General features: G+C 45.9%; 1 protein-coding gene and 1 long non-coding RNA gene across 5 annotated transcripts in view; one reads left to right on the top strand and one right to left on the bottom strand.

The window, feature by feature from the left end:
• The first annotated feature begins 636 nt into the window (after window positions 1-636).
• Window positions 637-22,993, top strand: part of LOC117580423 (protein vein) — a 34,164-nt gene continuing 11,807 nt past the window's right edge. For 2 of the 4 annotated variants that reach the window (XM_034266977.1, XM_034266976.1), the window contains exon 1: window positions 657-4,234. In XM_034266977.1, coding sequence (XP_034122868.1) covers window positions 2,797-4,234 — 1,438 coding nt within the window. In that variant the 5' untranslated portion in view covers window positions 657-2,796. Of the gene's footprint in view, window positions 4,235-22,993 lie in introns of all 4 variants that reach the window. The other 2 variants (XM_034266978.1, XM_034266975.1) reach the window with 2 other exon arrangements.
• LOC117580431 lies at window positions 6,531-6,976 on the bottom strand. Its single transcript, XR_004573569.1, has 3 exons — window positions 6,877-6,976; window positions 6,659-6,798; window positions 6,531-6,560 (listed from the first exon to the last, which is right to left on the bottom strand). It is a non-coding gene; the product is annotated as an uncharacterized LOC117580431 (long non-coding RNA).

The raw sequence follows: 22,993 nt of genomic DNA, 5'->3' as shown, positions 1-22,993 counted from the left end.
CAAACTTTTTCTCAATCAATAACCAATGATTGTTTTCCTTATCTATTTTCAGTTTTCTATTTTCTACTGTCCATTTTATGGATTGTCGGGAGCCACCTATAAAACACCAGCCCAATGCGATTGCTAGCTCAGTTGATAATTAAAATTGTAGCGGAACTAATCTCTTGAATTGATTTAAAGTGTTAAACTAAACAGTCCAGTGTCAAAAGGTATGCAATCAGAGGGCCATAATTAAGGAAAATAATTGTAATATCTTATTTAAGAAAATAATTTTCAATTTTAATAATATGGTATGTCGCCAAAGTGTGTGCCTTTTTTATTCTATTGCTGATGAGTTAACTCCTACTCGCTGGTACATAAATAACATAATATAAATCTAAAGATAGGGTATAGAAAATTCCATAAAAGACCTTGTTTCCACTCAAAGAGAGCGTGAGCGCAAAGTGCTCAAAACTCAACGCAGAAATGAGACTGAGAGTTGCTCTTGGCAACAAACTCAGCTGCAACTCTGTCGCTCTCTCGCTCTTGAGTTGTTTTCCCTACCAAACGCAATCGCACTCTAAAAATCCAATACCGAACGCATTAGCACTCCAAATTATTCCAACTGGTTTGAGTGAGTTTTTTCACGAGCGAGAAGAGTGAGTGAATTTCTCGTGACAGAAATTTTTCGGCCGAAAGCGGGCGATTTGAAAGATACAAAGATACATGTTTCGGCCGCGGACAAGGAAACAACAGAACTATGTCGAATTTTTCTCTGAATTCAGAAAAGTCCGTTGATAAAATTGATAATTTCGAGAAAAAGAAAATCACCTAAAACCGATATAATTGAACATCCCTAGCACTCGGTCGCGCGCGTATCTGCTATACGAAAAGATATTACCGAACCCCTCGAGCGGGAATTATTAATAAAAATTTAAATATAAACTGCCAATTAAGGTTTTGATTTGAAATTTTGGATTGATATCTGACGGTTTAGTGTGGTGAAAAGTTCAGCAAATTTCGAATTTCAACAGTCGGAGTAATTGTTCCATAGATCAAAGGATCCTAAAGCCCCGATTTGTGTAAAAGGACTTTCGATTCCGTGAACGGAATATCCAAAGTGAGTGCGATACCAAGTGCCCGTAAAGAACTTTGCACAAAAAACAGCAACGGCACAACAACAATCCCACCAACAACAGCCGGAGGAGCATCATCATAGACAACGGTTGTCCCTCCCGCCCCGTCCCGTCTGTCGGTCTCTGTTTGTGCCACCCGACCGGGCTGCATACAACCCAACAACTTCAGTCTACACTTGATATACATATATACTACAGATATATATACAAAGTATATATATAAAACAAAAACGATCGATTCTCGTGTGCGCGTGTGCGAGTGTGTGAGTGCGTGTTGCATATATTGAGCCGACGGTTCCGACGACTTTGCTATATAATCGGGTGGTACGCACACAGATTCAAATACAGATACAGATACAATACACCCATCGCTGCCACAGATACAGCTGCAGATACATAAATATATATGTATGGGTGTATGTATCTATCCAAAGTAGAAGATATATATGCGTATAAGCTGAACGCGGCGCACTCTGCTCTGTTTTTTCTTTTATAATTACTTTTGGCTAAAATTAGAAAACGTGTGTGTTGCGCCAATGATTTTGAGTGTGTGTGTGCGTGTGTGTCTGCCTCACTAGTACTAGTATCTGTGTCTGGCTATATCGCTGGTACATCATCATCATCATCACCACCACAGTCGTCGTCAGAGACGATGTCTTCAGCGGCCGTGTGTGTGCCAGAAAACACTCGTCGCCAGTGAATCAGACTACGACTAGCACTACGGCTACGGGCTATATAGTAGACATCGGGCGAAGATCGCGTATACAGCCAGACAAACATTATCTATCGTATATCGTGCGGCGGCGAGGAGTATTACACTTACAACTCGGCAACGAAGACGCCGCATAAACGACAAAACCGATCCCCGATCCGATTCAATACGATTCGAAACGATCCGTTCCCGATTCGGCAGCCGAAGCCGAGGCCGAGGCCGAGACCGGGACGAGTCAATCTTGCGCGCGTGAAAAACCTCGTGAGGGAAAAATCAAACGCCACGCGACCTTACCTCTCTCACTCTCTCGTTCAATTGGGGGGGCGTGCAACGGGGCGTGGCCGTGCGTCGACTCCAAAGCGCTCAAGTGAAACGTGTAGCTGAACCAACAACAACAAACACAAAACAACAAGAAGAATTTTAAAGAAATTTTTATTTATTCAAAAGATAGTTTTGGCAAAGATAAAAAAGAATAAAAAACGCGACGGGCAAACAAAATGAGTCACCAGCAACATCAAAAGCAAAATCAACATTATCTGTGGCATACAACAGCAACAAAGTGTTAACAAATTAATGCTACAAAAAGTGAAAATCAGAAACAGTCGAAAAAAACATTCTTACCACCAATTGCATCTCTCGCCCGAGCAGTTTGTGTCTCTCTTGCTCCTGCTGTCGCTCAAAATGCTACGAAATTATCGAAAGTATTTGCAGGATAAACGGAAATACGACAAGGCACAACGCGGACGCAGCAGCAGCAGCAGCAGCAGTAGCAGCAGCAGCAACATTTGTCACGATTAAACGCGAGTCGATAAGGATATTACCAGCAGGAGCGGAATACCACAAGAAAAGGAGCGACACTCCAGAAGCAATTGCAACGGATAGAACTGAGCTTTTAGCCAGACGAGGAAGATCCTTTCAGATTTTGTACATAAAATCAGGGCAATAGCAACAACAATTTTGGAGGACGCCATGTATGCGCAACATTTGCGCAAATGGAGTCTAAAAACAAAAAAGCCACTAATGCCATTGATATTGCTAATTATCTACGTCAGCAACATGCTGCTGCCGACGACAGCAGCAGCCACAGTGGCATCCACACAGCAACAGTTGCAACAACAACAACTACAACCACAAAGATTATGGGAAGTCAGTGCAGAAGAAAGCAGCTACTATATACCACTGACTTTGGATAATGGCAGCGGGAGCAGTAGCACCAGCATCAGCAGCAGTGAAAGCGCCAAGATCACTGGCAGTACCAGGGGCAGAGGCAGTGGCGGTGGCAGTGGCAGCAGCAGCAGCCACCTTAGTAGCAGCAACATCGACAACAATATCTTAAGTAGGCTGCTCAGCCGCACCAGCAATAGTCTTAGTAGCCGTAGCAATCTTAAGTTAAAGCCAGCAACAGTATTCGACGCCGGCAGCAATGCAGCTGTACAGCAACAGCAACAGCAACTGCACCTGCAACAAGAGCAACAGCAGCCACAGAAGCAACAGCAGCAAGTGCCACATGTTGCTGCCGCCGTGTCAATGCAGCAGTCAATGCAAAAAGTTCCAAATACTTTAATAAATAGTCAAATATATAATTTATTAAACAGTGGCAGGCCCAGCGAGGCGGCGAGCAGTAAAATGCGTCGCCACATACCAACAACTCAATTGCAACTACAGCCGCAGCAGCCCAAGTTGCAGCAACCCAGCTTACCGCGTCCAGTGAGCAATTACAGTAGGCGAGCCACGCAAAGCTATCTCATCGAGTCCTACGAAGTACCAGACAGCGAGACTCTGGATGAGGACAGTCCAGAGCAGGCGGCACGTAATCGGCGCGACGGCAACCAGCGGCCACATCGCTCCGGCCTTCGCCAGCAGCTGCAGCAGGACAAGCGGGATCATCGCCGCCAGCGTCAGCATCAGCGACACGAGCAGAGACTGCGCCAGCACCAGCCCTCCCAGCAGCAGCAGCAACAGCGGAGGAAGCATCCCCGGAAGCACAGGGGACGGCAGCGGGCCGGACGCTACTGCTCCGCCCGAGATCCTGCCCAGCTGGCCTACTCAGCGCCCACCGTCTTCCAGGGCGTGTTCATCTCCATGTCGGCCGACCGGCGGGTCAACTTCTCGGCCACCATGAAGGTGCTCAAGGTGTACAAGCAGCAGCGGGATCTGCAGCTGCCCCAGCTGGTCCGGCTGCAGTTCGCTCTGCGCAACGCCAGCGGCGAGTGCGACATCTACAGGGAGCGACTGGTGCCGCGCGGTGTACTCCGATCCGGGAACGATCTACAGCAGTCCTCGGATATATCCTACATGATGTTTGTCCAGCAAACGAATCCGGGCAACTTCACCATCCTTGGCCAGCCCGTGCGGGTCACCCACTCGGTGATGGAATCGGTCAAAATGGCTGTGAGTGAAAATTATGGTGAGTTGATTTCGATTTTTTACTACTCTAAGAAAATATAGCTGGGGTACTCTTGAAGAAGGGAATAATGAAATGTTATGTTAGGAAATTGATAAATTTATTAAAAATTCGATAAAATTTACACTTGCGAATAAAAACCTTTGAAAAATCTCTAACTTCCCTCTCTGTCGCGTACTCGTTTATCGCTGAACACCTTTCTTTTGGGTTCGTTTCCTCTCATTTCCTTTTCTTTCACTCTGTGTCTTTTAAACCCGCTGGTGCAGCTGCCTCTTCTCCGCGCCGCTGTTGTTGTTGTTTGATGAAATTAAGCTCCTTTTTTTTGCTGAATTTCTTATTTGCCAACTTCACGCTCTGCTAATATTCACCAGACCGAAATAATTTTATGCAACACACATACATACACACACACACACACACATGAACATGGATAGCGTTGCGCATGCGCCCGGCCGATGCAACTTTTTGTTGAAGCTTCTGCCGCTGTGCTCCAAGTGCAAGTCTAGGCCGGCCTCGGCTTGGTCTTCTTCTGGGATTCTTTTGTGCCTTCCCTCAATTTGGTTGCTGGGCAGCGGCAACAAAAATGCTCACATTTAGAATTTATAATACCCTCAATTTCCACAAAATATAAAATTCATAAACCATACATAGAGCATTCCGATAAACAACTACAAGTCAAGATAAAATTAACCTTTATCAAAATGTGACTTTAATATCAGTTAAAGATGTATTTATAAACATTTATCGCTGCCATGTAGCGAATGGCTATCAAAAGTGTATATAAATCTTCGGCATGGCTGTCCTTTCTCTGTTGATATTCGTATTATTGCTGCTGTTGCTAGTTGCACATTTTAATTAAATTCGCATTAACTTTGCTCGCTGCTCGGCAGCCAACTTACAGTCCCTCGGTTGGAAAAACTTTGAAAACTCATTTCTGGTCTCCGATGGAGTCTCTCCACCAGAGATCCAACTTCACATCGTCATCGTCATTGCTATTCTTCTGCTTCGTCTTTTAGTTGTTGTCTCTGCAGTCGACCTTTGCGGTTGGGAGACGAGACCGAGACCCAACCCTAAGTTCTGCTCTTCCTCTCTCTCTCCGCCTCCACCCCTGCTTCTGGCTCTTGTTCATACAGTTGTTGTTGTTGTAATTATTCTGGCGTTGCGGTTCATGAAGTTTTGCGTCTGGTAAGGCGGCTAAGTGCGATCAACCGACCGCCTGCCTTCCCCTCCTCCCCCGGCCTTTGTTTTGGTTTTGTTTTTATTTATTTACATTTGTCTCTCTCTCTCTCTCCCTCTCTCTCTCTCCCACTCACTGTCTCTCTCTCTGGCATCAGTCTGTCTCTGTCCTTGTTTCATTGCGGGCGCAATTAGATTTTTAATTCATTTTTCCCTCTCCCTTCTCTCTCTCTCTCTCTCTCTGTTGCTCTCTGTTTGCTACTGCTTATTTTTCTCTTTTCTTTGGCTGCGGCTGTTTCAGCTTGTGCTTCTTCCGTCATGGTTCCCGCACACCGCACACCAAGAGAGCGGATGTCAGTGAGAGAGCGGGTGGGTGGCCAAGACTGGGCTTTGTATCAAAAGCACACAAGCACTGTCCAGTGGCTGCAACCAGGAGCAACTTCTAGCAATGCTTCACCTTATTTTGATACACTTTGCCTTCTGCCCGCCTGCTCCTCCCCCTCTTCCAGAAGCAACCCTTTGGCGATTACAGAAGATCCGAAATCAGCTGCAATCAGCTGTTCCCTGTACACTCCCTGTCGCCCTGTCTCACTCTTGCACTCTTTGTCTTTTGGGGTTTATTATCTTGTGTTTATTTACTCTTTGCATTGCTTCTGTTTCTGTTTCTGCTTCCTTCTGGCTGCCTCACTCCTTTTGGATTCCACCTCTCTGCCTATGATTTGGCTGCTCCATCAATGAATGGGAATGGGACTGGGCAGTGCGAATGAGTAGGAAAGAATCAGAGAAGCATAGGAATAACAGGATATTTACTTTTTTGTTTCGATTGATTTATTTTGCTTTGACTTTGATTTGGCGTTGCTTTTGTTGCAGACGCAGCGAATGTTTCGGGGATTTGCATCTGGTGGCGAAACTGGTAGCGAGTTTCGACAACGTAGGGGTCGGTCGGTTGGGTCTCTATAAAAAGCGATTACTCATCGAAATGCATACTAATCAATCCCCACCCACTCAAATCGAACGCTTCTGTTGAGATCTACTCCTTTCACTTTGGTTGCCGCAAATATGCCAATTTCTTTAGATGGTCCCAAACTTATTTGCATATAGGGCCATTAAGCCCGAAGATAAAGCCTGAAATCGTCAGACAAATCGATAAAATCTCAGCCCCCAATCAGAGTCACCAAAGGTGATAAAAACACACAAAAAAACATCGAATAGATCAATCAAAAACTGAGTCAGTTTTTGGGTTTCTGCAACCTGAAATCCATGGGTGTTAGGCGGGGGAGATTCGGGGGCGATTTACGAGTATTATCCATACGCCCCGTGTGACGCAGCGAGAGCAGAGCTCTGCTCACGGGAGCTCTGTTTATAACCAATTAAAATGCCTTCGAACCTGACTGAATCGGTAGTATCATGAATTGACTGGTCGCATTTTATGCCTAATTTACACCCACGCCATGAACGTCAGGTCTTACCAAATATAACTCTCCACTCCACTCCGCTTGAGTCCAAATGTGACTTGGAATATAACAACAACCACAAAAAGCCCAAAAACAATGAAAAGGCCATGTGAAAAATAAATTTTAAAAATCACAGGTAGGTTTTTGGTTTTGGTTTTCGGGCTATTATAGTTTTTTTTTCTCGTCTTTTTTTCGGACTGCTGATTGCGGCTGCTGCTGGGTGCTGCTGCTGCTTCTGCTTCTGATGTTGATGTTGTTGTTGTTGAGGTGTTAAGTAAATTAGCTGCTCATAAAACATGATTTGATCTGGCAGAAGTCCGCGTCAAAGCAGAATCGGCAGCCCATCTTCTCGTATATTTGTTTGTTTGTTTGTTTGACCAAAAGCGGAGACAAACTGGCACAAATCAAATACGTACTCGTACGCGTAGGTGTACGAGCATTATTAACAGATATAGATGTCACATGGCAGAGTATTTCCGATCTGATAAAACTAAAAGATAATTGTCGGCAATACACCCTGTATTTGCTGAGGGTGTTTAAAGTACATAAATATAGGCGGATACACAGAAGCTTCACCCTTTCTTTCATGTGTTATATGATCTTTATACAATTATGTACATATCTTGTCAGGGATAGGTGTTCTATGTGTATTATGTAATTATTTCCCACACCTATGCTCAGTCAGCATTGAATATTAATTTTGTTTGCGGTTTGCCTCTTGTCACATTGCCAAAGCATAATAATAATCTGTAGAATTTATAGATTTCATTGAGAAAAGCCTAGGTATACCTGAGAGAAAACCCCCAGAGAACCTTGACAGCGGGTTTCCATTTCCCGCAGCAGCGCTTGCCATGGGATGGATGGATTACTTTCGACTCTTGTTTCATTTCTGCTCTCAGTTCTGGTACTCTTTCTCCCTCTCTCAATGGTTGCACTTGTTGCTTCTGTTCTGAAAACTACTCGTACATATGTGTGTACGTATGTTTAGCAAGCGATTGCAAAATGGAAAGAAAGAAAATGCTTTGCCAGAGCGGAAAATGCTCTGCACCGTTCGTATATTTAGGTCAACGCCTACGAGTAGAAGCGACAAACTTACTCAACGGCACCCACAATTCATCATTTCTCCTCATCTCATATTTTCTTTCGTTTGGTTGTCTTTTTTGTTGTTGTTGCTGTTTTTTTGTGTGTCATTTTGGGGGTGTCTGGTCTACCTGGTCATAAGATTTTAATACATTTTCCTCTCGCTTTTTGGGGAAAATTGTGGATGGGGTGGGGGCTCATTTAGCGTCACGCCAGAGAAAATCCAACGACGACAGAGACAACTTTACGTTAGCTTTTGTATTTTGTTTGTTGGTTGCTGGTTTTTTCCTCTTTTTTTGTTGGTAATTAAGTATGAATGGCGCTAGACGACGAACCTTGGTTCATATAGGTATAGTACACGTACATACATAAGTGTAAAGGGTAGTCCCAGTCAAAGTCCCAGTCTATCAGTCCCTCTGTTTGGGTAGGGGCCCCTTTGGGATTTTGCTGGGACTGCGGGGCTGCCTGGCGGGCCGTTTGGCATGCGGGAAATAGAAAATTATAACGAAATGAAATTTTCAAATGGCATGCCATGTTTGTTTCCTTGCCCTGCCATGTCTTGCCGCGACCAGAGTCGCCTCGCGACTCGTCGGTTGCCTCGTTTATGAGTTTTATGCTATTTCTGGCCGCGCCGACAGCAGCAACATCACGCAGCTGAAAGCCATTCGAGAGTAGGAAGACATCTTGGCCGCCATAGACTTGCCAAAAAGCAAAAGAAAATCAAAAAAACAACAACAAAAAATGAACAGAACAGCCAGCACAGAACGGAACCCTCCTATGAAAAAAAGAAATTGAAATTATAAAGAAAATCTGATGGTTGTTAGCCCTGGGTCTGTGGCAGTGCCTATGCCTGTGGCTGCAATTTGCATCCATCGGTTGCATCCATCGTGGCGCTAATGGAGCAATCTTGGCCGGATGGAGAAGCAGCCCAGCCGATCAATGGAGCCCCTCTGTTGCATAGCGGATGTGACATAATCTGATTGCCATGAATACGATGCGACTATATAGCTGAAATGGATAAAACGCCTGGCATTCAATGCCCATCAATGGATTTGTGTGGCTCTACAGTGTGGATCTGTGGAACTACATGTGTCGATCCACTAGATCTGTGTCGGCTCGATATCAAAGGAAAGACGTAGGCCCCACAGGTGGCGCTTCCTCAAGCTGGTCATTAGGTTAAGGGAAATTTAGAGCAAAACGAACACTGGATACCCTTTTGGCAAAATCCATCTAGTGATTAATGAGATGAGGATAAAACACTGGGGAGGTGGATAAAAAAATGCTGCTCTTCTTCTACGACTTTTCTATTGGCCAAGTTAACATACCCCTTTTAGCAAAAGCCGCCACTTCAAACACTTCAAACACCACCACCTCAATTAGCCATTCAGCATTTGCGTTAATTTTCGCGGCACTTGCGGCACATTCCAAAATACCACAAAAAACCACCAAAAAGAAGAAGTGGAATTATGCATACACACATATTTATGTATTCATGTATAAATACATGGCTTCAGAAAGATAAATGATAAGAGATCTCTTCGGACGGACTAATTGTTTCGCCTGGCTGTTAATTTCTGCCCGCATAATCGCACTGCCCTCGGGGCCACCTTCTGCTCCACAAAAACAAAAAGAAGGCTTCAACAGTTGCGCACGCGGCCAAGATTAATGGATAATCCCAAATGGACGGACAGACAACAGACTGGCTGACCAACCAACCAACCAATCGTCCAACCGAAACACAGATAGATATTGATTGATATTTGAAAAGTGATTTCGGTTCGTAGTCGGTCGGCTTGGACTCATTATTAGTTTCCCATGGAACATTTTCACAGCTAATGATTGGATAGATGGATGGATGGTTGGAAGCACGAGCTTCCAAGCAAGCCAGCACTCATACTATATACTTACTCGTATTCCAATTTTCGGCGCAATACCCAAAGTCAATTCAATTTGCGTTGGCGGCTCCACGGCTTTGAACTTGATCGGTGGGCGGGAGATGCTTTGCTGGGCCAAAAAAACGTTTCTCTAGTTTCGGGGTTGATCAGGAATGAAACCGGGTTAGGCATCGAAACTGCGATTCTTCCGCCTTCAGTCTTTGTAGCAGGCTCTGCACATGAAGCAGCGCTCTCCTCCGCCCCACGCTGGTCCTGTCCAGAGCTTGGAACATGGAGAAGCCTTCTGCTGGCTGGCTATCTTAATTACGCATTAATTACATCAAACATTAATAATTCCACATGCCAGCGGAGCGTCTGCTCATCTATCTACTTCAGTGGCAGCAACACCTCCTCTATCTTCGCCTTCTGCTTGGTTCTGCCTGCCTGCCCCTTGGTCTTGCTTCTTGGTTCTTGGTTTCGGTCTCGGGCTCAGTCTCAGTCTTGGGTATCAAGGCAGAGAGGCTCCTCCCTTGTATATTAAACTGTCTGTCACCCCCTTCCTGCCATGCCATCCAGCAGCCTGCATCAAATTGCAAGCCATCGTCTTCGTCGGATCTTTGGATCGTTGGTCTGTCTTGCCACTGCGCTGTGGCTGCCCCAGCCTGCGCCCTGCCAAGTTGAAAAATTTGCCTTTGATATCGACTGGTGGCATGCCACATACTCGTACCACTCGTATGCTGTTCTGGCCTCTGCCTCTGGGCTCCCGCTGCTGTGGGGCAATATTTTCTTTTTAGCTGACGATTTAGTCGATCATAATCGCCCTCGATCCGGCTGCCAGTGCCACTGCCAGAGGCTGGCATGAAGAATCTGTTTGGCCATTTGGCATTTGTCTGGTCCAGTGAATGGCTTAATCCGAGGAGTGTTGATTGAAATATTTCCCCACCAAACTGTTTGGAGAAATCGGGGAAGCAAATCTGTCGCCTGCCGTCGGATACCTGCGTGGGAAAATCTCACGTTTCCTGGGCTAATCTGTGACCGCCCTAAAGAGTCAGGTTCCAAAGGACCAGGCGGACAGGTAACTGGCCACATGTTTGGCCGGAAATTCCCGTGCGACTCCTGCGTGCGCTGCCCCTGACCTCGTCCTGGCCATTGTCCTAATGACGAATTCGTCATAATTCCTACCCAACAGCTCTCAGGGCATTTCCAGCATTTGCTTGCCCACCAAAATGATAAATGTATGAAACAAAACAAAAATGTACGTATTATAAGCGGAAGAAGCGGCCCACCAAATTGCATCCAATCATGGCCAATATGTGTACCCCCCAACCCCATTTTATCTCTCAGGCTGCTGCCGGCCGGCAAGGTGACCGTGTGCTAAAACAAAATTTTTATATCGAAATTGCCGCTGGTCAACGCGCGCGCCTGCCCAATGGCCACGTTAAGCGCGTGTTGGCCTTTTTGGTTCCCAAGCTTTGTTTGCCACAAGCACGAATACACATACAAACAGAACCACACACACACACAGCTATAGATACAGATACGGCCCCGCTCAGACAAGTTGGAGTTGCATTTTTAGCAGCATTTTTGTGCGGCATTTTATTTGTAGCCGCTGGCTACAAATTTGTGCTGTGGCAAGCAACGAACAACAGCAGCAGTGGCCACTGCCACTGGTTGGCCACCAACTTCAGCCTCAGCTTCACCTTGTGCCCCAAAAGCTATTTAAATGGTATTTAAATGTGTCTAAAAGTAATTTTTTTGCGCATTTAATTCGCATTTTTTTGTTGTTTCGCGTCCAGCGTCCAGTATTTGGCAAAGCACTTAACGACATTTATGAGTATATTTCATGGAAAATGGAAACGAAACGGCAGCGAATGCCTGACATAATGCGTCATAATTGAAACGTTGCTTTGTTGTTGTTATTGTTATTGTTGTTTATTGTAGTGGCAGCAGCTTGCGGGGGGGTCGTACCATTTGATAAGCAGATGCAACATTTGGCTTCTGCCTCCATTACCTCGGGGTTTCCCCCTGTGCCACCACTGACTTGCAAATATTTTCACACACCATCCCACCAAATGATTTCAACTTGCCACCAGCAACAAGTTGCAGGTAGTGCATGGCATGCCACACACAGCAGCCGCTCCCGCAGTCGTAGTCGCTGCTGGCTGCCGCTGCTGTTTGCTGTTTGTGCCTCCTCCTGCAACAAAGAAGGCAACTAGAAACTAGCCATTGGCCACCAGCAGCAGCAGCAGCATCGCCACATGCTTGACCAGAGACCGACGAGACCAAAGCGAGCGCATAAAGCATAAAAAGCGCAAAGCCACAAGAAGTTGCAAGTCGAAAAAGTCATTATATGCGACAACCAAGTCGTCGATATTGGCAGCGACGCCATGCAGCAGCAGCAGCAAACAACATGAAGCAAACAACCAGCAGCAACATTGGAAATACCCTTACAAAGGAATCCTTTGGCTGCTATCATACATATCTCTAGGTACTGATGGGTTCTCTTAGATTGGATTGCGCTGCCACTCTTTCGGCTGTTATATGCCCCATTTCAAACATCTTCTTTGAGTAGTAATACCCCATTCAAGAGTATGACAACAACTACGGCGACTTTGGCTTTGGCTGCGACACATTTGCTTAAATAGCAACAGCAGCAGCAGAGCCCATTTTTTTTTTTTTATTGCCGCAGTTGGAAAATGCAAGACCAACGGCTGGAGAGGGAAGTGTGCAGGGGGAGGAGGAGAGCGCACAGGAGAGGAAAGGTGGTATGGTGTCTTGGATTTCCAGTTTTCGGTTCCCACAATGCAAAATTAGGTACGAAGCGTCGTCCCCATGACGTAATTAGCATAGAGCCAGAGCGCAGTCGTTGTCGGGAGCCCATAAAGCGTATTTACCGCACAACGCGCCACACAGACGCACCACAAGGGGTTGGGGGCTGGAGGCATGGGCAAGGGGGGAGGAGGGTAGGAGGTAGTCAGGTGAACCATTGGCCATGTTGCGCATGTGTGGCGTGCGAACGTCTCAGAGCAGAGCGGCAGAGAGGAGAGAAGAACAGAGGAGAGCAGAGCAGAGCAGAGCAGCATGGCTTGCAGCAGTGTAGCAGTGCAGCAGCCGCGCAGCTGGTGGACGAGTACGACATTGCCATAACTCATATGTGGCACGGCTGCTCTGCTGCTTGCAATTGTCGTGGCAGTCGCTGTCGCTGCCATTGGGGGCCACAAATAAAAACATTTCGTTTAACGATCTTTATCGATTCGATTATTGATTGTGTGTTCGTGGTTTTGTTGCAAGAGCAGCACCAGCAACATGTTGCCGAAAGTAGAAGCAACAGAAAAGTGTGTGCATTCTTTAGGCCATCCTGAAGAGTACCTATAACTAGATGCCTCTTTGCCACCAATTATCCACCATACAAAACTATCTTCCAATCCAGGGAGCTACGAAGAGGTGTTGGCCATCCAGAAGCCATAAAAGTGCCATCTCCGCCATTAACCGATTACGATGTTAGTTTATTCAGTCTCTTCAATCTAACAACTCGCTTTCAATCATTAGATTATATGGCCAAGACAGACATCAATGCAGCTTGCAGCATACAGCATGTTGTCAGCTCATCTCTCGGACTTCAGCATTTTCACCTGGCTATATGCTGTTCTACTCGTCCACTTGCTCACTCGCTCACTCTCCCACTCTGTCTCTCTCTTTCTTTCGTATGAAATGCTTGGCATAGTTGGGTCTGACAGGCCAGGCAATTGTCGGCTTACGGGCTCGAGATCGGGCTCCTCTTTGGCTCTGCTGTCCGTGGCTGCCTCCTGCCAACCACTTATTACGTAATTATTTAGCCGCAGCATCGCCCTGGGGCACGTGTTGCCAACTGACTGGCAAACTGGCAGCACTTGGGCACCTGTTTCAGCCTCGGACTCGTGGACTCTGGGACTGTGTGGGACTCTTGGGGCCAGGTCTCTCAGCTATTTGTGCTATAATTCCTGGCATGCAGCAGCCGCAGCAGCAACATCAATTCAATTTGCATGAATTTGCCCTCAAGCCTCTTGCCTTAGTGCTCTGTTGCTGTTGCTGTTTCTGCTGATGATCATCTATGTTGTATGTGGTATGTACATAGCTCGGGATCCTGATAAACAGTCTCTGCTGATTAGGAATTTCTTGGCCCTAACTGCCAGCCAATTTAGTCGCAGTCGAGCGGACACGTGCCCGTATACGCGACTGTCTGCAACTCCACATCCAGTCGGTTGGTAAAATATTGCGGCAGTAAACAGTTAACGGCATTTGATAACTGTTTCACGCTTTTGGGTTTCGCAATTAAACCGAATGGCATAGAAATTTTGATGGTTTCATAGACCATAAAGTAATCTCGACACGCTCTCACCCGGCAACGTCAACGACAGCAACAGCAACAACTGCAAATACAACTACAGCGCCACAACGACAACACCCATGGAAATGGTGCGTATGAGCAATGCACCTGGTGGGTGGGGCCTTGAGGGGTATACGAACTTCTTTCATTGCAGAGTAAAACATAGATGAAAGATGAAAATGATGAGGGACATTCTTCAATAGAGACAGGGAGGCAGGGAGACCCTGCTCAAGGTTGTCAGCGAGTAGCATGTACCCCATAATCTTCTTGTTCTATCAAGCTTGTCCTTATTCCATCGATGCCCTGCTCTGGCCATTATTTTCCTAACAATTTGAATCTTATTTTTTGTTTATTTACTTCTACATTAGTTAATGCGTTTATAATGCGCAAAGGAAACGCGCACCATAAGCCCCCAGCGCACCAGCAATGAGAGCAACATTGTTGTATGCCTGCCGGCCTGCCTGGGCTGCCTGGCTGCCTGTTGGCGCCTGCTTAACAATTGACGGGCAATTCCCACGCTGCGTATGAAATAAATTTTCAAAAACCGAAAATTGTGCGCACAACTCTTTACATTTTAATGATGCCACCGCGCACTAGGCGAAAAACTTTGAAGCGGCCGCGTCGGCAGTCGAGTCATTTACTTGTTGTCGAGCGCCCCATTATACTCGTAAATCTGCTGGCCAGCCTATGACAGTTTTTTTTTTGTTTTTTTTTTCTGCTTCTCTTCTTGTTTTACTTGTCTCTGTTTCTGTTGCTCATTTTTGTGTTGGTTAAAGAAACAAAATCACACCAAAATGTGGTTTCTGGGGGCCATTGGTCGGGCTGCCACCGTCTGACGACCGACGACTGACGCCTGACGTGACTGCAAATGAGCAGCAGGGCCAAAAAGTAAGAGAAATATGTATCAAGATAGCCACAAAAGTGAGAGCAGTTCGATGTGTGGGTGCTGCTGGGTGCTGTGTGCTGGGTGCCCGAGTTCACTGGGTAGATCGAAAGATACGCCATGCTAACATCACTTATCGCGAGTTATACGTGGAGATAAATTTCCGAGAAATGTGCGAACTTTATGCCCATGACGTATGTGTACGATATCAGATGCTGCGACACACTACCAAAATGTCTGATAAATATTCTCCCGAAAAATAGTGACTGGTCTCGTATCAAACTTGTGGGAGGAAATAGTTGTTCCCCTTTGGTATCGACGAATCTTCAAATTATAGCGAATCGCAATATGAATCATAGGAGCAGACTCAATACATCGAGTATAAATGCATCTAGTAAGGAGTAACAGGACCCAATCATCACTCTCCCTCTTCTTATAAAGCTCCTCCCCGGATGATAACTCAATGCGAAGTGGCTGAGCATCGAGCATCGATTACCCAGTTGGTAGGCGGGGGGGCAGGGAGCTATGGAAGAAGATGGACCATCAACCAACTACCGGGTTGCTCTTGTTGCAGCTGGCTGCCGCTTTTGTTATTGTTGTTGATGTTGCTGATGCTGTTGCTGTTGCTGCTGTTGTTGTGACGGTGGCAACCGCTAGCAATCGATGTGGCCAGACACATCGCATCTTTATTTAGACACAAAAATGTTGCATGTTTCGCGCTTTTCACCAAATGCGATCACCGATCCACATTATTATGCAAAGAGGGTTGCACTATTTACCCAAAAATGGCCGTGGCTAATGATGATGATTGCTCTGGCCTGGCCTAGCCTGGCCTGGCCTAGCCTGGCCTGGCCTGGCCTAGCCTGGCCGAGAGTCGTGGGCAACTTTTGCTTCACTTGGTAGCGGCAACTTGTTGCTGTCTCTGCCGCAGCCAGGCTGCTGGCTGCTGGCTGTAACGAAAAATGTTGCCAACGTTTGTTTATATGTCATTGGCAATTAGTTATAGTTTTTATTGTTTATTGCAAAGGCCTTCTGCTGCTGCTGCTGAATCTGTTTTTATTCCTGACCAGAGCACCGACACATCTAAATATTTGTTTTATCAATTTCTTCGAATTTTCTGATATTTTTATGAAGTGTTTAATGGTTTTCCAGAGTATTTTCATTGAAAATCAGTACAGAAACTAATGAAATGCCAGAAGACATGCCGTGGTGTAGAAAGAGGGAGAGAGAGAGATGACGAAATATTTATTTGAAATCTTTCATGTTTCATAAATTTATGTGCAATTTATTTTTAAACAACAACCGTCGACGGCGCGACGACAACATCTCTGACAAGTCGAAGGGGAGAAAAAGACACCCTACCCTACCCTACCCTACCTTACCCTGATGGGGCAGACACAGAAGTGTGCCTAATTAGAGCCTGCAGCAGCCACAAGAGCAGAGCCCTGCGTGGCGCCATGTTTGTTGGCCAAGAAAAACAGAACAAGAGGGGATGGGAGACATTAACAGAAAGAGAGGGAAACCCAGAGAGAGAGAGAAAGGGAGAGAGGAGATCAAAGGGCTGTTGGTGTTGGCGCCCTGTCGGCCTCGATTGCGAAAAGACGAAAACAACCCAAAAAGTGTTGAGAGAGAGAAATCAAATAAAATCAAAAAGGGCGATCTCCATTGGGCTTCCGATCCACTTCTGTTGGCCATGTCTATCAGTGCTTCAGCTTTTGACCAATGATCTTTATCACAGTGCATCGGAAGGCATCCTTCGAAGGGGCAGAAGATGATGCCGGACCCCGGGGGCATGGTGCCATTACAGGTGTTGAAAACAAACAACCAATCGAGAGAACACCTTGGGGTGTCGTTATCAAAGATCTCCTCTCTCTTCTTCTCTCTTTCTAGTGGGTGGTGGTGGGAAGTGTGGACTGGATGGTGGGGTGGCAAACTGATATGAAAGCAATTAGCAGCAGCGACTTGGCAACCAGCTGGCTTTTTTCCACAGAATTTTGTCAAGCTGTGACTTTGATCTGCGGAAATGTTTCGGGCAGCAACAATTTTTGATTTGAAAATGCAGCCGCTCCTCTCGCTCTCTCCACACCACAACAATCTACTGCTGCTCTTCCCCCTGCTCACCGCTTCTCACCCACGGCACAGCAGCAGCAGCAGCAGGAGGGTCTTTTCTTATTTATAGCCACCATTTTTATGCTCCATTTCAATGGGCCGACGGAGACGGCACCAGGCAGCAGTGGCAGCAGCAGACGGGAGCATGCCGTCGTCGCCACTTTGAAGATTGTTGTGGTGGCTACCCCCTCGTCGGGGCCACCACCAAAAAAACTCTAACCACTTGATTGCACTTTTCGCAGCATAAAATATACATTTATGTCTGTCTGCATCTGCATCTGTATATAAAATCATATCTATCTGTGTATATCCATATAAAACAAAGTCTGGCTGGACCGATTTTCATGGTTTTCGATGTGTTGGCTTGGAAAATATACTTAACATAAAACGTATCCAAAGTTTGCTGTGTATGTGAGGGTGTGCTGTAGAACAACAACAACAAAACTACAAAGAATGAGTATCGAAAACTATATAAAATTGATTTCCCCACCCGCACAATGGCTGGGGCCGACAGTGAAGCGCCATTGAAGCGCAACCAAATTAATCTTTCAACGACAATTACAATTAATTATAAACGCCCCCGCCGGCTGCCTCTGCTCTGCTCTGTTCTACGCTGCTCTGCCCTGGGGCCAGTTCGTCCATATCAAAAAACAGATCCAAAGCATAATACAAGTACAGAAAAACTATAAGAATTGTATTGAAGATATCTACACACGCACGTGTATCGACAGCTGGTGGCCACATCGTCTGGCGTTTGAATTTGGTTCAGAAATCGCCATTAATACGAAGCATGAATATGCTTTCAAAGTATATAGAAATATATTCTGCCGAAATATCGGATTTATGGCCAAACGCGTACATCGATGGATGCACTCAGATGTGTAGTTGTATCTCTGTGTAAACATTTTTCCTTGTTAGCTGTTTTTATTTTCTTCTGTCTAGCGCTCAGCCCAATCTGTATCTGTATCGGTGTCTCGGTATCTGCATCTGTATCTAGTCAATCTATCCCACCATTTATCCATCTATCTATATATCTATCTATCAGTCTCAGCGCCTGCCTAATTACAAAAAGATGAAAGCGTTGTTTTGTGGGCCAATGTCCGTCCATGTGGGATCGTGGCCCACCCATCCAACACCTTGGCGGGATCCCTTGTTCTTGTCTGCCCTCCCGCAGCATGCCTTCCATGCTGCCTGCCTGACGGCTGGCTGTTGGCTGCCGCCGCCTGTTAACGGCAGCTACTTAATTTCGTATTAATAAACATCACAAATGTTGTAATAGTTTGGCACTTTATTTATTTATTTAGCTTTTTATGACCCGAGGGGAGCTTAAATGGCGGCAAACATTCTGGATCTCTGATCTCTGATTTCTGATTTCTTCCCATCGGATGGCAGCAGAGGGCTGGCTATTTCTTTTCGCAACAATAAAATTTACACACTCAAATGATTGACGACTCGCGTATCCAGCCAGCCAACAATTGTTTAAACAATTGTTGTGTGTTCCACTCTCAGTTAGTGGATGGATAGTTTGTTGTGCAACAATGTGGATACCAAATCGGATGTTTTCGGTTGTTCTTTTTGGGTGGGTGTGGAAACCGTTTGGTCTTGCGAGTTTGTTGAGGCGTAACCAACCGTTTTGCCCCTGATCAGATCGTTTCCGATGGGATCTACTCTACATGGCTGTAAATTTGAATCAATTTGGAATGGTTTCATTTTTTGAGGCAACACATTTTCAACACATCGTTAGGGGATTGAAGAAGCGACAGAACAATTGCTCAATTCTGATGTACTGTTGATTCGAGGAGGCCATCAAACTATAGCGAAATCTAGTGAGAAGATTTCTGAGCAAATTGCAAATGCTTTGCAATTCAGGGATTCCCCTCATTCTTTAAACAACTTATATCATCAACGAGAAGGGACGTGGGAGACGCTTCTTACTCGTCACAACTTTTATACCCGGCACTCAGTACTACATCTGCACCTTAGCGGTGTTTTGTCAAATTTTAAATTTTTTTTCGTCTGTCATCTACATCTATAACACTTCTCTAGACCCACACACTGCAGACTCGCGGCAGAGGCACACTGCGAAAAGCAGAGTGTGAATGAGAGAATGTGCAAAAAACAAATATAAGCTGCGGAACGGGTTGGGTTTAGTCACTGAAAATTAATTTCTTCATTGTGGCTACAATAATGATCCAATCGGTGATCCCAATTTGGTGATCTGATAGATATGGTCATACCCTAAGGAATGGCGTTTTTTGTTTTCTTTTATCTTCAAAATTATAGGTTTGGGAGGTTTTCGCCCTTTTGCAGGGGGCGGAATGGGGCGGGGTTTTTTGAAGTACACTTGTAACAGTGTATCCTTGTAACGTACAGACGGGCGGACGGACGGACAGACAGACATGGCTCAATCGACTCGGCTATTGATGCGATCAAGAATATATACACTTTAAAGGGTCGGGAACGTTTTCTTCTGTGCGTTACATACATTCACTTTGTGCACAGATACAATAGACCCTATTTACTTTTCGAGTACCGGGTATAAAAACCACTCGAATGATAATGGTGATACATATGTAATCGCTTGACTTCAATTAGTCTCCACAAATGTGGAAAGGGGATTCTAATCTCAGGTAATGCTGATAAAGAATGGAATTGCATGGTTCTAGTGCTTCAGAAAAGGATTTATTCAGGGGGAACTAAAGTCTGTCTGTCTGGGTGCACCATAAATATTTCGATGGCCAAAAACAGAGCAGTTCGGATTGGAATGGATCGGTGCAGATCTGTAAACAGAAAGCGTAGCTGTGCGATGGATTTATTAAGAGCTCAATAAGTAAATACAACAAAATTAAAATTACAACGGCAGACAGACAGAATGTGAAATGCATTTTCCGGCAGTGCAATTTAGTAGGACACACACAGATACAGATGCACATATATATAGCCATGGCCATCTGATTCTTCTGTGTATTTATCTGTATTTTATGTCTGTGTATTTTGTATAGAATGAGCAACATTTTGCACAGCTTGCCACCGTGTGCCTTTGCTGGTGCCATTTCCAAGAAGTGTGGGAGTGGCAGTGGCGGCTGATGATGAGTTTTTTTGGTATATGTATTTAGTTGGAAGAGGCATAGTCGAATCATGGCCAACACACGCACACACAAATACAGTTACGTCATCGCACTCGTTGGGGTTCAATGGTGCGTATGATTAATTTCAGTTGCGACTTTGCTTTGCTTTACTTTATTTTCTTTCTACCTTGTTTTCGTGTGGAAAAGTGCCACTGCCACTGCAACTGCAGTGCCAACTTTGGCAGCAGAAAGAGAAGTTCCCACCAACAACCACAAGCTCTAAGTAGCAGAAGTTCAGTTTTGGGTTGCGTTTGCCTTTTCTCTCTACACATTTTCACATTTTCCACTCTCTGTTGGCGGTTGCTGTTGTTGTTGTTGGCCACTTTTGGACATTTAAGCCGCTTTTGGCGTGCGTACAACTTCAAAAGCTGCCACCAACTCTGGCTAACTCTGGTGCTGCCTGCCTGCCGCTGCTATTTTTTTTTCCTGCTCCAGCTGATTTATGCGCTCGTTTCGTGTCTCTGTGTGTAGGCGCTTTTCATGTAATCTGGCGGGTAATCCATGTGGCCAAAAGCGTGAGAATTCCACACACACAGAGAGACTTGGCGACCGACTTCCGTATCATTTGTGTTCAATCAGCGAACATGCACCAAATTTAACTACCTGGTGCTGCCGGAGCGCACAGACAGCTGCCAAGTAGCGGCAAGTCGGCAATCCGGCCAATAGCCAATAGTGGGTGTGAGCCGTTAAGCCGGATCGCTGAAGGTCACATCAGCAGCAGCCACCAGAACCAGCAGCAGCTGCAGCTGCACCACCAGCCACCACAGCACCACTCTCTCTTTCCATAAAACACCCAAGCGCACACACACATACAAACACAGAAATGGTTCTTTTGTTGTGCAGATTTTCCCACGCTGATAAAAGCCCAAAAGAAGTTGGACTCGGAGGCACCGAAGAGAAGCAGTGGGCAGTGTTTGGGGGGAGGGTGGAAAAAACTTTGAAGTTGTCGGCTTTCGTGCAGCAGCAGCAACAGCAACAGCAGCTAAAGGATTCACAACGTTGACAAATGTCAGTCAGGCTCAAATCCCAGTACGTGTCCAAGATAAGCTCCGTCATGAGGATGGGTCTCATCGTCTCGCTAACAACTTTTCTCCAACTCCATCAATCTTGCTGTCTCACTCTCTCTGTAACTATGTCTTCTCTGTCTCTGTCTCTGTCTCTTTTACACTCACACTGTGCTCTCTCAATTGCTGTTTGTTGTAATGTGCTCATTTTCCTTTTGCGGCATTTCGCTATGAAATTGGGTTAAGTTTGGTTTTGGTTTTGGTCTTTGGTCAAGATTTTGCTCTAGATTAGGCCAGGTCCGTTATTACTCCGAATGATGGTGATAACGATGATGATGATGATGATTGCTTATTATTAACCATTACAAAACGTGGGTACTAGCCCACTGCATTTTGTGGATCTATTTTTAGAGCCTCCTGGGCGCGTCTCCATCGCGATAGCCAGCCCTGCCCAAGATGGCGAGACAGAGACGCAGAGCGAGAGACCGCTTAGTCATTCCACTTGTTGGCCAAGGCTCTCACCCACACCCACACCCAGAGTAATCCAACGCTGGCTGATCCATTGCCAATTGCTGACTCAAAATACCAATCCCAAGCAGAGGCAGAGGCCACGATCTGCAACGTGGGGCACGGGAGAGAATAATGTCGTCAGTGGAAATTGATCGATTTAAAAAGAATTAAGATCATCGGCCACGTTTTGCGGACCTCATCCTGACTCACTGACTTAGTGAACGACTAAGCCGCCCCCGAACTCCATCTCCATCTCCAGGCCCATCTGCAGCTCCATCTGTGCTCCAGCTACGAGTGCAACTTAATTATGGTTTGTTTGCCTTTCGCGCCACCACCGCTGCTGCTGCTGCTCTGCTGCTCTGCTGCTCCCTGACTCCCTGGAAGGTTGTCTGGGTTGTCTGGTGTCTGGGCCTGACTGGGAGGTGCGCTTTGTCATTGCCAAACAATTGCAGCAGCAGCAGTCGTCGTCGTCGATGTCTTCGTTGTTGTCGGCCATGTCTCCTCGCTTGGTTCTGCTTTGGCCGGGTCTGAGTCTGACTCTGGCTCTTGGGTCTGGCCTGCTCTGATGGCTATCAGCAATCAGGCGCTTTGTGCGCCATCCCCATCCCCAGATCCAACTCAAACTCCAAGGGAGCCTCCTGATGAGCAGCAGCAGCCGCAGCAGCCAGGGAAAAACAATTTTGAAGCGAACTTTTAGCCGGTTGCAATTTTCGATTTGCATTAATCAAACAAAAGTCGTAAAAATAATAAGAACAGAAGGAATATAAGCCAGACGGCGATAACAGATAACACAGGGAGGCGGGAGGGAGGGAGCGCAAGAGGGAACACATGGGAGAGTGAGTGAGAGAGGCTGTGAGAGCGGGGCCTATCTTGGCCTTGAGGGAAATCTAGACGTTGCCGCCCACTTGAATGCATTTCACACGCTGTCGCCAAGGGGCAAAAGAAAGAAAATCCAACGCGGCCTTTATCTGCCTCTCTGCAGCCTGGGAGAGTGCATTCTTGTGACGTTTTATTGGAGACCAGGGACGGACAGACTTAGTTTTAAGGCTTGCAATAGACACATTTAATTTGAGTATTATATGTTTAGTATCAACTATTTTATTGACTCACAGCACCGCCTAAGCAAGCAGCAATCAAGACATAGAGAGTATAAGTTTGATACTCCAACCCTGAAATGT

The sequence above is a fragment of the Drosophila guanche genome, unplaced genomic scaffold, assembly GCF_900245975.1.
Source record: "Drosophila guanche unplaced genomic scaffold, DGUA_6, whole genome shotgun sequence".
In the NCBI taxonomy this organism is placed as follows: Eukaryota; Metazoa; Arthropoda; class Insecta; order Diptera; family Drosophilidae; genus Drosophila; species Drosophila guanche.
The sequence above is the reverse complement of the archived record's forward strand: the minus strand, read 5'-3'. Positions and strand labels throughout refer to the sequence as shown.